At 50.0% G+C, this 13,645-nt stretch overlaps 1 protein-coding gene across 1 annotated transcript in view; it reads left to right on the top strand.

Annotated features, from left to right (window-relative positions):
* Positions 1-6,137: 6,137 nt before the first annotated feature.
* TBX19 (T-box transcription factor 19) overlaps positions 6,138-13,645 on the top strand; it is a 42,402-nt gene continuing 34,894 nt past the window's right edge. Inside the window, exons 1-2 of the mRNA XM_045982311.1 lie at positions 6,138-6,784; positions 6,942-7,064. Coding sequence (XP_045838267.1) covers positions 6,138-6,784; positions 6,942-7,064 — 770 coding nt within the window. The remainder of the gene's footprint in view (positions 6,785-6,941; positions 7,065-13,645) is intronic.

Genomic DNA, 13,645 nt, shown 5'->3' with positions numbered 1-13,645 from the left:
GAGCTGGTGACGGTTATCTCACTGGCAGTCGAGAAAATCGGGTCCTGGAGGTTAGCGGGTTCCCCCAAAGCTACGGCTGGTGGCAGACCTGGGCCCAGAGCCTGGGCGCCCCAGCTTCAGTCCCCCGCGTTCCCGAGTTGGCTCTGGAGGTGCCCCCTCTAACGGTTCCTCCTGTTGCCATCAGCCAAGCCTGTGCCTTTCCTGCTCCCAGTGTCTACGTCCCTGCCCTGTCTCCTGCCAGGTTCCCCCCTTGGGAAGCTCCTCTGGGTTCTGCGGGCTCTCCACTGGTCGGTAGCGTGCCCTTCCAGCTCCCTCTCGCTGCCTGACCGGTGTGAATGCCCTGGTCTGGTTTCCAGAGCTCCTGGCGGTGTGGGGCCACTGCAGCAGGCCTCTCTGGGCTGCCTCTCTGTTCTTTACCCCGGTCTAGCTGGTCCCCTCGGGGTCTTGCTCAGGCCAGCCTGTTCCTCTGAGCTGGGGAGCTGTAAGCAGGTCTGACAGGACCAGAGCGAGGAGGCGGTCTCGCCGGGTCCTCTCGGGGCTGTGGAGGGCACCTCTGCTTGTCCTGAGGCTCCTAACCTGCCTTCAGCCAGGAGGGGAAATGACGTGCTGCCCTCTGGCTTTTGTGGCGTTCTTTCACCGCTGAGGTGCCCGAGGAGATGACTCCGGTCTTGGAAGTGCTCTAGGAAGTGGCCCGAAGGAGGTCAGGAGTGTCCTTCGTTCCCTCCCTTGAGAGCAGACGTGAGGCCAGCCTGTGTCTACGAGCTCCGGCTGGCCTGCAGTAACTGAAAGGCTGATCCCTCTGACCCTTTGCGTGTTTAGATATGACTGTGGGATGTAAGGTCGAGGTGCCTTTTGAGACTCCAGCGGGGCTGTGTGGCGCAGCAGAAGTGGCAGTGGGCTCTGACGGCACCCGGGTCTGTGTGTGCGTTGTGGTCCCGTCGCAGACGGGCGTCCGAGCTCTGGCTCGCCTGTTAAAAAACCCCGGAGAATACAGTTCTTGCTGTATCCTTGTACGTCAGTGCCCGGTGCTGAGCCCCGTGTACGTAGGTAACATCCCAGTAACAGGAAGCATTACTGCCTTGTCCCCAAAGAAACCGATGACTTTTGAAGGTGGCAAGTGACTGTCTCTGGCCATTAACTTACTAGAAACTCTGGTGTCCAGCACACCAGACTGCCCTGCGTGGTCTCATTTGCCATGCTGGTCCTGGTCGCTCCGGGTCCCTCCAGATCCCACCGGTAGAGGGCAGTGGTTCTCGGTTAAAGCGCCTGCTCGGGCCTAAGGTGGGTGGCGGCGGGTTTGCTCAGGCGGCTCCGGGCAGGTCACTCTGGGATGATCCCGCCGTTTAGGCTCTCCCAGACTCCTCCATTTCCCCTCTGCCACCGCGACCTTTGGTTTCCCCTCGTTTTCGCCCGCTGCATGGTGGGAGGAAGAAATCCCCATGAAGTCTCTGAAAGCTGTTACCAGGCACCCTCGTGGGCGACCGAGTCCGGGGTCAGGGTTCCGGTCCTGCGGCTGGCTTGCTGGCCGTGGTCTTGGTTTCCTGCAAACTGCCCTCGCCAGGGCTGGGGGAGGGAGAGGCTGTTGCATCTCTGGAATGAAAGGAATCGACTCCTGCCCTCGTGCCCCCCAGGGGTGAGGCGGTGCCTCCATGCCTGTGAGCCGAGCCCCCCAGCCTTCTTCCCTCCGCGCCGCTCCCCGGGCCCAAACAGCCGCCTCCGACCCTCAGAGCTGCGTGACTCCCCGCTGCCCAGCTCGCTCCATAAGGGGTTCCCCTTCTGCCCACTGGGCTCATGGGCGGCTTTGGCTCCCAGATCCTGTGTGTGGCTGTGTCAGTGGCCGCTGCCGCCCAGGCCCAGCTGGGGGTCCCCTGGGAAGGGGGGACACCATCCGGCATGCAGCATTTCCACTGGGTCGATGATCTCGGTGCGCCCTCATTCTTGTATGGGGACTTTCGGGGGCTGTCCCCCGCCTGCCACCTCCCTCGCAGCCTGAGCGGTGTGCTCAGGGAGAGGAGATAAAGTCGTGAGGTGCATCGCAGTAGACGGCTTTGGACACCTGCATTGGAAAAGAGGATTAGGAAGTGGGGCATACCTTGCAAGAAGGCTCTGGGGGATACTGGTGTGGGTGCTTCTGCTTTTGACAGCTCCAGTGGAGTGACAAGTGTGGCCTTCTGACCCTCGGGGGGGTGAGTCAGGAATTCCGCCTGTGGCTGCGCATCCTTGTCCGTGGGGCAGTCCGCCTTACCTGCTCCTCCCTCGGACGTCTGGCCACACTCAGCTGCAGGGTCACAGACTAGGAAAAACTCACAACCCACCCTTGACTCTCCTTTTCAGCAAATAAATGAAAAAAATCCATGTTTGCTCAATTTTTGGCATAGTTTTTTCTATCTTAAAATTTAAGATTTTGGGGGATGTTCTGAGGGGTGCTGTAGTTTTTTTGCAGATAGCAGTTTTTAAAAAGCCAGTAGACCTACAACCGAAGTTAAATGCACGGTTACATCTGACACTCTCGGTAAGATATTAACAAAAGGATTTCGATTCAGAATTTTTGATTTTCTTGGAAATTCTTATTAAAAAGTTAGTTGGGAGGTTAAATCATGGGACTTAAAAGTAGCTCGTAGCTCATAGTTTATGCATTTTGTGAAGTTACGAGGTCTTGAGCGTTTCCATCCCGTGAAGAGACGGAACTGTCGTGCGGTGTGTTTGGTCCGCCAGGACAGGCTGCTTACCTCCTCTTTGGGCTGTTTCAGTGCTGCCCCAAAGGCACAGGCGCCACTGCCGAGTCCCTGGTACACCCAAGCCCCGTGGCGGGTGGCTGGGGTTTCTGTCGCGCAGGAGGCCCGAAGGCTGGGCAGAGAGTGGCCGTGGGGCAGCCCGGGCCATGCCCATCTACACTGACCTGACCACGGGAGACTCCTTCTTCCTGGCAGGAGCCCGCAGGCTGGTAACGGGCTTAGAAATGCACAGAACTTTGTCTCTGGACGGGAGGGGCTGAGAGCAAGGAAGACTGAGCTCCTTCGGCAGTGCGTGTCCTCTCGGGGACCAGACGTGCTGTGTGAGATGAGAAGTCCGCCCACGGCGCGTCATCCACAGGCGATGTTCAGGTCCTTGTGTGCAACAAGGTAGTGTCACTGCATGCTGACAGTGCGGAGAACCCCGTACGCCACAGACAAACTTTCCCTGATACCACGGGGCTGGCTGCACTCAAGTCCTCGCGAGGCCCCTTCAGACCAAACGGAGGCCGGAGTCCGGGCAGAGCTCTCCGGCCCCCATCGTGCGGCTGCTGAGCCTCCTTGCGAGGACCCGTGGGTGTCGCATTTGTGGGGCGCGCAGGGAAGCGCGGTCTGCGTCCAGCTTTGCGGCTTTTCCGCTCTGAAGTGTGGGTCTTGCCTTTTTCAGTACTTTTGCTTGACGTAGCCGCCGTGAACAAGGAAGGAAAGATTTCACATCCTCTCAGCTCTGTTCCTTTGCCACTTTTGTAAATTCTGGTTGTGAAGTTGGGGGTAAAGATGTTCAAAACCCAGTGGGGAATTTACATGCCTTCAGAACGTTGTACCTGTTCTAATACGAGGCGCTTTTAAGACGCTTTGTTAAAACATGAATCCGTTTTTGTAATTGTGTAGTAATACTTAACTAATTTTGAATTCTGGTGATTGCATAACTGAATTTTTTATATCCAAAAATACATTTGTGTGCTACTTTTCCTACCTTGAGATTCTATTTCATACAATAAATGTTTTCTTTTCACTGATGTATTTCAAAGAGAAGGAATTTTGCTCATAATAGAGCTGTTTTTTTCCCCCAAGACATCATAAAACTGTTCTTAATTTTTCTTCTTTTGCTTTTTGCTTCCTTTTCTAATAAATGATAGGATTATGATCTTTAATAAACCTGGTGTCGTGTCTTGTTTATGTCTGTTTCCCCAGGAGTCACTAAACCAAATGAAGATTGTCTGGCTATAAGGAAAGACCATGTCCTGGTTTTGTATGCGTAGTATGTAGCATTGCAAGCCCTTGAGGTGGTTTTTGAGCTAAATTGTTACGTAATCCTCTCTTTCCAAGGGCATGGGAGTAACAGAATCTAAGTCTTGAAGATTTTTGAAGGTAAGAAGTGGCAAATGTTTTTATTTTGGAGAATTCTTGCACACCTGCCTCACCTGTCTGGCTTAGTCACTGCATAAACTGGGTTGTCAGTTAGTGTGAAGTTCGTACTATTTCCATATTTTTTTTTTAATTTTTTATTTCTTTGACAGAGAGAAATCACAAGTAGGCAGAGAGGCAGGTAGAGAGAGAGGAGGAAGCAGGCTCCCTGCCAAGCAGAGAGCCTGATGCGGGGGGGCTCGATCCCAGGACCCTGAGATCATGACCTGAGCTGAAGGCAGAGGCTTTAACCCACTGAGCCACCCAGGCGCCCCTATTTCCATATTCTTTTAATGTTCCAAGATTCAGAGTTATGACCGCTCTTTCTCTGACGATGCTGGTACTTTGCTTTATCTCGGTCAGTCTGGTTTGGAGTTTATGCTTTCATGATCATTTCAGAGACAAACTGGTTGAAAAGATTTGAATAGTCCTTTAACACAAGTATGTGAACAGCCAACAAGCGTGTGTAATGTATACTGTTGTTTTATATAATATGTTAATATGTGATATTAGTATATATAAGTTGATATTCCTAACTTACAAGTTAAGAAAACAGGTAAAGCCCAACTCTAAAGGTGCATTCTTATTAGGTGGTAAAATTACAATGAAAAGTAGGACATTATTTGCGTAAAGTTCGGATTGTGATGACTTTTTGAGGTATGGAGAGGTGAGTGATTGGGAAGAGATGCAGTGTGGAGGGGGATTCTGGGTGCTGGTTGTCCATTTTCTTTTGTTTTTTGAGGGAGCTCGAGGGGCTGGTGAGGGGCAGAGGGAGAGTGAGAAATCTCCAGCAGGCTCCACGCTGAGGGCAGAGCCTGACATGGGGCTTGATCCCAGGACCCTGAGATCATGACCTGAGGCCAGATCAAGGGTCAGACGCTGAACGGACTGAGCCACCCAGGTGCCCCCGTCCCATTTCTTGGCCGAGTGTTATTTGCAAGGTGTTCACTCTGATAAATCATTACACTGTTTTTTGCGCAGTGCACTTTTATGATGTTATACTTTATAGTAAACGAAAGGCTTAAGTAATTGGTTTTAGATCTTTTTTTCTATATACTTCAACATGATGAATGTCCTTCTGAGCATGGCTTTAGCTGCATCTCACACATTTTGATATGTTCTGTTTTCATTTTCATAAAGTTCAAAACATTCTCCCTTTTGACGTTTGCTGCCGCCCACCTCCGGCCGCCTCCTCAGTCCCGGCTCACCACCCGGCCTTCCCTCCCCTCCTGTCCGCACCGGCTCCTCCCTGGGGCGCCGCTCCGCCCCGGCCTGCCGGAGCCCGGCGCTTCCGCATCCTTGACTCCCTTGTGGCTACCGGGATGTGAGAGTTTCGAGACATCCGGGGACTTTCCAGATACCCGTTGCCGGCCGTGACACAATTCTGCCGCAGTCAGGGAACGTGCTCTCTCTCTCTCTACGCATTTATGCGGGAGGGAAGGCGCCTGAGGCGAGCGCGCAGAGGGAGAGCGAGGCGCAGGCCCCGCTGAGCAGGGAGCCCCGTCTGGGCTCAGTCCCGGGGCCTGGGCTCATGACCTGAGCTGAGCGAAGGTGACCGCGGAGCCACCAGACACCCCAGAGAGCACAGCCCAAATGACCTTCACCTTTAACCTTTATCGGGCCGTGCGCACCCGGTCGCGTGGGTGTGTGAGAGGAACGCGCGTCCGGCCGTGGGGTGGAACGTTCTAGAAGACCCGCGCCGCTCGAGGCGCTGTTCGGGTTCTCCCGCACTGAGGCGGCGCCTTTCCGTCAGCCACGGAGAGGCCGTGAGCCAGGATGTGCGTTTCGCTCTTCCCTTCAGCTGGTTTTAAAAACTCGATTTTAAACATAAAAAACGAAATAGAATACGCAACACAAGACTGCGGCTCCGTGTTTCAAAGGGCGGTGTCACCGCCGTCCGGCCGGCGCCTCCGCGGCCCCGCACGCTCCGTCTCTGCCGCGGCTCCTCCTGCTGCTCGGCGGTCGCGCCGCGTCGTGGCTTCACGTGCAACGTCCGCAATGGCCGCCCGGCGGGTTCCGTCGCCCTTCGCACGCGCCCCCGCCCCCGCCCGCCCCGTCGTCGGGCGGCTCCTGCGGCTCCGGCCAGGAGCGCAGGGTCCCGGGATCGAGTCCGGCCTCGGGCTCCCTGCTCCTCGCGCCTCTGCCCGGCCTGCGGCTCGCGCGCCCCCGACGAGCCCACCCGGAAGTAACGAGTCTGCGCGCGCGGCCGGAGCTGCCGGCGGCGGTTCTGCGTCTGCGCGGTCCGGGCGCGGCGCGTGCGGAGGCGGTGGAACGGGGCCTCCTCGGCGGCTCGCGGTCTTCGAAGTCGCGCCGCCGGGCGACGGCCGCCGCGTGTCACCTCGCAGGCCGCCCCCGCCGCGCGGAGGGAGTTTCCTCCGTTTCTGGGTCGCCGAGAGTTTTCGTCGCCACACGGCGGGACTCTCGTCCGGGCCGTCTGCGTCCGTGGTGGAGACACGGATGTCCCCGTCGCAGCGCCGCGAGGAAGAACCGCACGTGGTCGCGCCGCGCGGCCCCTTCCCGGCTGCCCGAGGCGGGGGCTCCGGAGGTGCCGCGGCTCCTCTCGCGCTCCGGCCCCGGGACGCCGGCGGCTCGGGAGAAGCCCCGAGAGTCCCGCGGCCGCTGCTCCGGGGGGCTCCGCGCGGAAGGCCCAGGGCCGGGGCTGGCGTTGGCGGGAGCTTTCCCTTGTTCAAGATTAGTTTATTTATTATTTTATTTATTTTATTTTATTTATTTAGTTTATTTCGAGGGAAGGAGCGAGGGGGAGCGTGAAGGACAGAAGTCGGGGCCTCCCGCGGGCTGCAGCGCTCGGCGGCCGGAGCCGGGCCCGCGGCGGCGGCCTGGGGCTGCGGGTTCTGCCGGCGGCTGTCGCGTCCTCGCTGACTTCCGGCCCGGCCTGACGCGGCCCGAGCGCGCTGCGCGGAGCGAGTGGGTCTGCGGCGACGGACGGTGCGGCTTCTCGGCGCGCTGCGCGGGACCGCGGGTCTGGACAGTCCGCCCGGTTCTCGCGTCTGCCCTCTGGAGCTTCCGAACTCTTTCTTACTGCGCTCCGGCAGGCGCGCCAGGCTCTCGGCCGTTTCCAAGCACCCACTTTTCGCTTCCTTGACTTTTTCTTTTCATTATCCCTGTTCCAATCTTTACTTCCTTCCTCTTCCTAGCTTGCGGTTTCGGGTAGTCTTTTTCGAGTTCTTTAAGTGGTAAGTGAGGTTGTTGGTTTGAGACCCAGTGTTGTGATACTTGTGTGCCCGCGAGCGCGCGCACGCAACAGGCAGAGCGACGGGCAGAGGGAGCGGGAGCGCGCTCCCCGCACAGCAAGGAGCCCGGCTCGGGACTCGATCCCAGGACGCTGGGATCATGACCTGAGCCACGCAGGCGTCCCCAGATCTTGTGTTTTTTTAATTTTTAATTTTTATTTTTATTTTACTTTTAGTTTTTATTTATTTATGTGACAGACAGAGATCACAAGCAGGCAGAGAGGCAGTGCAGAGAGAGAGAGAGGGGGAAGCAGGCTCCCCGCTGAGCAGAGAGCCCGATGCGGGGCCCGATCCCAGGACCTGAGTCGAAGGCAGAGTCTTAACCCACGGAGCCTCCCAGGCACCCCTCAGAGCTTGTTTTTTAATGAGAACATTCATAGCTGTAAATTTCCCCCTTAGCACTGCTTTTGCTGTATCCCATGAATTTTGGTAAATTGTGTTTTGTTTTCATTCATCTCTAAGTATTTTCTAATTTCCTTCGGGATTTATCCTTTGATCCATTGGCTGTTTAAAGGTGTGTTGTTTCTTTTTCACAATTTTGTGAGTTTTCCTTCCTTCCTTTTGTTTTTTGTTTTTAAAGATTTTATTTGTTTGAGAGAGAGACAGAGTGAGAGGAGAGAGAAAGAGAACACAAGTGGGGTGAGTGGCAGAGGGAGGTGCAGGGTCCATGCAGAGCAGGGAGCCCGATGCGGGGCTCAGTCCTGGGGCTCCAGGATCGTGACCTGAGCCGAAGACAGACACTTGACTACTGAGCCACCCAGGCGCCTCCATTTTTCTTCATGTTTCGATTTCTAGTTTCTTTCCATTGTGGTGAGAGAAGATACTTTGTATGTTATCTGTGTCTTAAAATCTGTTGAGACTTAATTTGTGGCCTAACGTGTCTTCTGTCCTGGGAAATGTCCCATGTATACTTGAGAAGAACGTTTATGCTGTCGTTTTGGGTAGACTGTTCTGTATTTGTTAGATTGAGTTGTGCTATGTTCTTTATGTCCTTGTTTTCCTAATTTCCGTTTGGTTGTTCCGGCCATTATTCCAGGTGGGTCTGTCTCCAACAATTACTGCGGAACTCTCATCAGCTCTCTCAGTTTTTGCGTCGTGTGTTTTGATGGTCTTTCTTTGGGTGTGTAAATGTTTGTAATTGTTAAATATTCTTGCTGTATGGAACCTTTATTTATAGTGTTCTCTTCACTTCTTGTAAAATTTTTGGACTTGTAGCCTATTTTTCTGTTATGAGAATAGCTACTCCCACTCGTTTTTGGTTGCTGTTTGCTTGGGGTATCTTTTTCCATCCATTCATTTGCAACCTGTTGGTGTGTCTGGATCTTAAATGAGTGTCTTGTAGGCAGCATAGAGTTGGGTCATGTGTTTTTTGTCCATATTGCCATTCTCTGTCCTTTGGTCAGTGCACGTGCGTGAAAAGTAATTTCTGATCAGAGAGAGTTCTGTTACTGCGTTACTTCTTTCTTATAGGTCCCGTAGCTTTTTTTGCCCCTGATTTCTTGCATTCCTTTCTTCTTTTGTGTTTCATTGATTTTTTTTGTAGTGAAATGTTTAAATTCCTTTTTAATTTCCTTTTGTGTGTACTCTGTAGTGAGTGCTTTGTGATTACCATGGGGATTATATTTAGCATCTTAAAGTTGTCACACTGTAATTTGAATGTATAGCAGCTTAATTTCAATAAAACACCAAAACTACTCTCTTACAGCTGTACTGTACGCCCCTCTTCTGGTTGTTGATGTCACAAAAACCCACCTCTGTATACATTGTGTGCCCCCAAACATAAACAAAAATTCTTTTAAATGTGTTAGTCTCCTGAATTAAGTAGAAAATAGGATTTGGAGTTACAAACCAAGGTTACAGTAATCCTAGTTTTTACGGAAATCCTTTTTTTACTTTAAATGTGTTGGAGTTTATTGGTCTCTAAAGTCACATAGAAAACAATACAGTTACACACCATTCTTACAACAAAATTCGCTTTCATAATTGCTCCTGGGTTTTCATATGTCTTGATGTTATTTCTCCATGTGGTTTCAAGGTATTGGCTAGTGGGCTTTTGCTTCCCCTCGCAGAGCTCCCATGGGCATTCTTCCTGGGAAGGACTAGTGGTCATGAACCCCTCAGCTGTAGTTTCTCTGTGAATGTCTTGATTTCTCTCACCCTTTCGAAGGGCAGTTTTGTTGGCTATAGAATTCTTAGTAGTTGACAGTTTTTTTCTTTTAGCACTTCGAATATATTGGCTTCCTGTCTTCCAGCCTCCAAAGTTTCTGATGAGAAATCTACAGATAATTTTACTGAGGATCCTTTGTATGTGATGATTCACTTTTCTCTTGCTGCTTTCAAGAGTCATGTCTTTGTCCTTTGAAAGTCTGGTTATAATGTGTCTTGGTGTGAGTCTCAGAGTTCATTTATCTTGGAGTTTGTTGAGCTTCTTAGATGTTTCTATTTATATCTGCTCATCAGATTGGGGAAGTTTTCAGTCATTACTTCAGATATTCTTTCCGCCCCTTTCTTTTTCTAGGGACACACACAGTACATATGTTAGTGGAATTGTTGGTGTCCCAGTGGTCCCTTAGGCTCTCTTCACTTCTCTTCAATCTTTTCTGTTTCTCAGTCTTGATCATTTCCATGGTTCCACCTTTAAGTTTACTAATTCTTCCTTTGCCTGCTCAAATCTGCCTTTGAATCTCTTCAGTGAATTTTTCACTTCCATGTTGTACTTTCCAGTGCCAGGATTTCTCCCTTTTTTTTTTTTTTTTAAGGCTTTCTGTCTCTTTATTGATATTTCCATTTTGTTCACACATTTTCTTGACTTTCTCCACATCTTCTTTTGATTATTTAAGACTTTTTTAAAAGATTCTATTTATTTATTTGACACAGAGAGAGGGATCACAAGTAGGCAGAGCAGCAGGCAGAGAGAGAGGGGGGAGCAAGCTCCCCACTGAGCAGAGAGCCCAACGCCGGGCTCGATCCCAGGACCCTGAGATCATGACCTGAGCCGAAAGCAGACGTTTAACCCACTGAGCCACTCAGGCACCCTGATTCTTCAAGACTCTTTAGGACAGTTGTTTTAAAGTCTTTGTCTAATGTACTTGTCATTAAGTCTTTTTCAGGGACAGATGCTTTTAAATTCTTCCGTTTGAATGTGCCATACTTTATGTTCTTTGTATGACTTGTGAAATTTTTTTTTTTTTTTTTTTGGTGGAACACTGGACATTTGAATATGGTCATGTGATAACTCCAGGAATCAGGTTTTCTCTCTTGTCCAGGGCTTGCTGTTTTTGTTGTTGTTATGTTTGTTTGTAAGCAGGCTCCACGGCCAGCATAGAACCCAAAGGGGCTCAAACCCACAACCCTGAGATCAAGACCTGAATGCTCAGCTGGTACGACCCAGGCATCCCTTGCTTATTGTTTTGTTTTGATTGTTATAGGCTGTCTTTGCACCAAGGAGAAGCCTGAGGTGTCGTCGTTTCTGAGCCTTTTCTTGGACATGAACTTCCTATTTTTCCCAGTATATGTCTTGTTTTTGATTGTCTTAGTCGTTAAAGTGCAGGTCCCAGAGGGGAAAAGAAAAGAATGAAGGTGGCTGGGGAGAGGGTACTGGCTCTCTGGGTCTCCTGGAAGTGACTCTAGCTGGAGGGGCTGGGGTAAGCGGGGGTGTGCAAGAGCAGTGGCTGCTTGCCTCTCTGTGTGCGCCTCCGCGAGAGGAAACATCGGTCAGCCACCAGAGCACAGATCTCGTATTGACAGGCCAGGGTCTTTTCTACACTCGCTTTCACAAGCTGTGTGTAGCTGCCCCAGGAACCTGTGTCCGGCTGCCTGTCAGGAGCCTAGGGTGGGAGGTGGGTGGTGGTCTGTGCTGAGAGCTGAAGTTCACTGAAATAAACTGCGGTTTACTGTGCAAGCCTTCCCTTGGAAGGTGCAAGCCTTCAACAGATTCCAGGATTCCAGAGTAGTTAAATTGGATTCTGCCAGTACGATTGTTATCTAAGTGGGAAGACAGATTTCTGGTTCTTCCTAGTGGGCCAGCTTTCCGGAATCATTCTCAGCGGTCTGTTGTCCTTTTACTTTCGTTGTTTCTGTTAAGAAGTCTGTTTTATGAAAATTGTGTGTCTTTGAAGGCAGTCTGCCTTTTTCCATTTCTGTGCTTAGTTTTCAGTATTTCACTGTGACGTACTGGGGTGCCAGTTTCTTCTTAGGGTCTTAAGATGGGCTTCTTGAACCTTTAGCTCAATGTCTAGCATTAGTTTTGGAGAGGTCTTAGCCTTTATGCCTTCAGCTACTGCTTCATCGTTTCTCTTCTCCTTCCGGGACTGTGACATGGTCTGTCCCTCCCTCTTCTCTGTGTGCTTCAGTGCTTCTGTTTCCTCACACCTTGTTGTTGGTACCCGGCCTCTTCTAGTCAATGTGGTCTGCAGCTATGACCAGTAGCTTGTTGAACCTATCTGTACTGAGTTCTTATTTTCAGTTGTATTTTTAGTTCTAGACTTTCCATTTAGTTCTTTTAAGAATAGTTTTCGGTTTCCTGTGGAAAATCCCTACACTTTTCTTTTACCTCCCTGATAGTGGTGAGCATGTATGGGTCAAATCCATTATCTGAAGCCCTTATAGTTCCGTTTCTAGTGTCCTTTGGTTTTTCTGGTGTTCCTTGCTAGTGTCTTTTAGCTTATTTGCCTCTCTTTATTATAGGCATTGGTGTCGCACTTGCAGAATGCTTAGTTGAAATACTTTGAAGCCTAGAATCTTCCAGAGACAATTTATACCCGGGGCATGGCTCTTCAAGGCCAGACCCAGAGATCCATTGTTTGGCCTCTTTGCACCCTAGGCTCCCTGCCCCCCCCAGACTCCGGAGGTCTTCAAAATGCTTGTGAGATTGTTAGCCTCCCCTTTCGAAATCAGCAAAAATCTTCGCAGGAAAAGCACTGCAAACACCCAGATCACTTCCCTAGCCTCTGGCTTCCTCTGTGTCCTGACCTTGTAGTTCTTTGCCATTTTGTTGGCTCTCCGATGACTTCAAGGAGAGGATTATATTTTGCTCAGATTATGTATTTGTCCTCAGCACGAGGACTTGTTCCGGATTCTTTAGTTTGCCATTAATGTAAACACAAAAATACCGTCCTCTTAACTTTTGAGATTCTGTCATCGCTTCAAATGGCCTTTTATGTTTTTTTTGTAATTCTTAAGCTTTTGACTAGTTGACTAATAAGCATAATGACCATTTTAGTTCTCTTCCTGGCTTTTGTTTTGTTTTGTTTTGTTTTTGCTCAGTTCTTATATTTTTTCCTTTATTTGCTATCTTCTTTCAAGTTCTATCAAAGCAGATGCAAAAGAAAACAAAAAAAATAGTCAGGTATTGTGAATATGTTTGTGCAGGCAGGGCAAAATTTGATTTCATTCTTCCTACTTTCCTCATAACTGGAGTAGTTTGCTAGGCTGCCTTAGAATTTTTGTGCTTCAGAATTTAGTTTTAGAAGGTAACATTACATTTAATTTAGGTAACATGCTTCATTCGTGCATAAAACAAAACCTGTTCATTTGGTTCCTCATTTATCTGCATGTATTTTTTTTTATTATAAAAGACATTTCTCATTAGATTTAGATATAGATCCGTAGTGGGTAATTGAAAGTCTCTGTTTTGGGGCATCTAGGTGATGCAGTCTGTTAAGCACCAGACTCTTGGTTTTGGCTCAGGTTCTGATCTCAGGGTGGTGAGATGAAGTCCCATACTGAGCTCTGTACTCAGCATGAAGTCTTAGCCTCTCTCTCCCTGCCCCCCCTTTATTTATTAAATAAATAAAGATTCACTTATTAGAGAGCACAAGCACAAGGGGGATGGTCACAAGGGGAGGTGAGCAGATTCCCCACTGAGCGGAAGCCCATGAGAGGACTAACCTCATGCCCCTGTGACCATGACCTGAGCTGAGATCAGGAGTCAGAGGCTTAACCACCCAGGTGCACGCCCCCGCCCAGAAAGTCTTTTTTACGACTTTATTAATTAATTAATTAATTAATTAATTTCAGTTGAAGTGTAGCTGACACAATGTTACTTTTAGGCATACATAGAGTGGTTTGACATTTACGTACATTAGGAAACGTTTATATGGTAAAGAGTTACCATTTTTCACCATACAAAGTTATTATGACAGGCTGCTCTCTTCCTCCTGGTGACTGACTTGTTCTATAACTAGAAGTTTGTGCCTCTTAATCTCCTTTTCCCATTTTGCCCACCTCCCCCAACTCCCAAAAATCTTTCAACTT

Source organism: Meles meles, chromosome 17 (genome assembly GCF_922984935.1).
Source record: "Meles meles chromosome 17, mMelMel3.1 paternal haplotype, whole genome shotgun sequence".
Lineage (NCBI taxonomy): Eukaryota > Metazoa > Chordata > Mammalia > Carnivora > Mustelidae > Meles > Meles meles.
The sequence above is the reverse complement of the archived record's forward strand: the minus strand, read 5'-3'. Positions and strand labels throughout refer to the sequence as shown.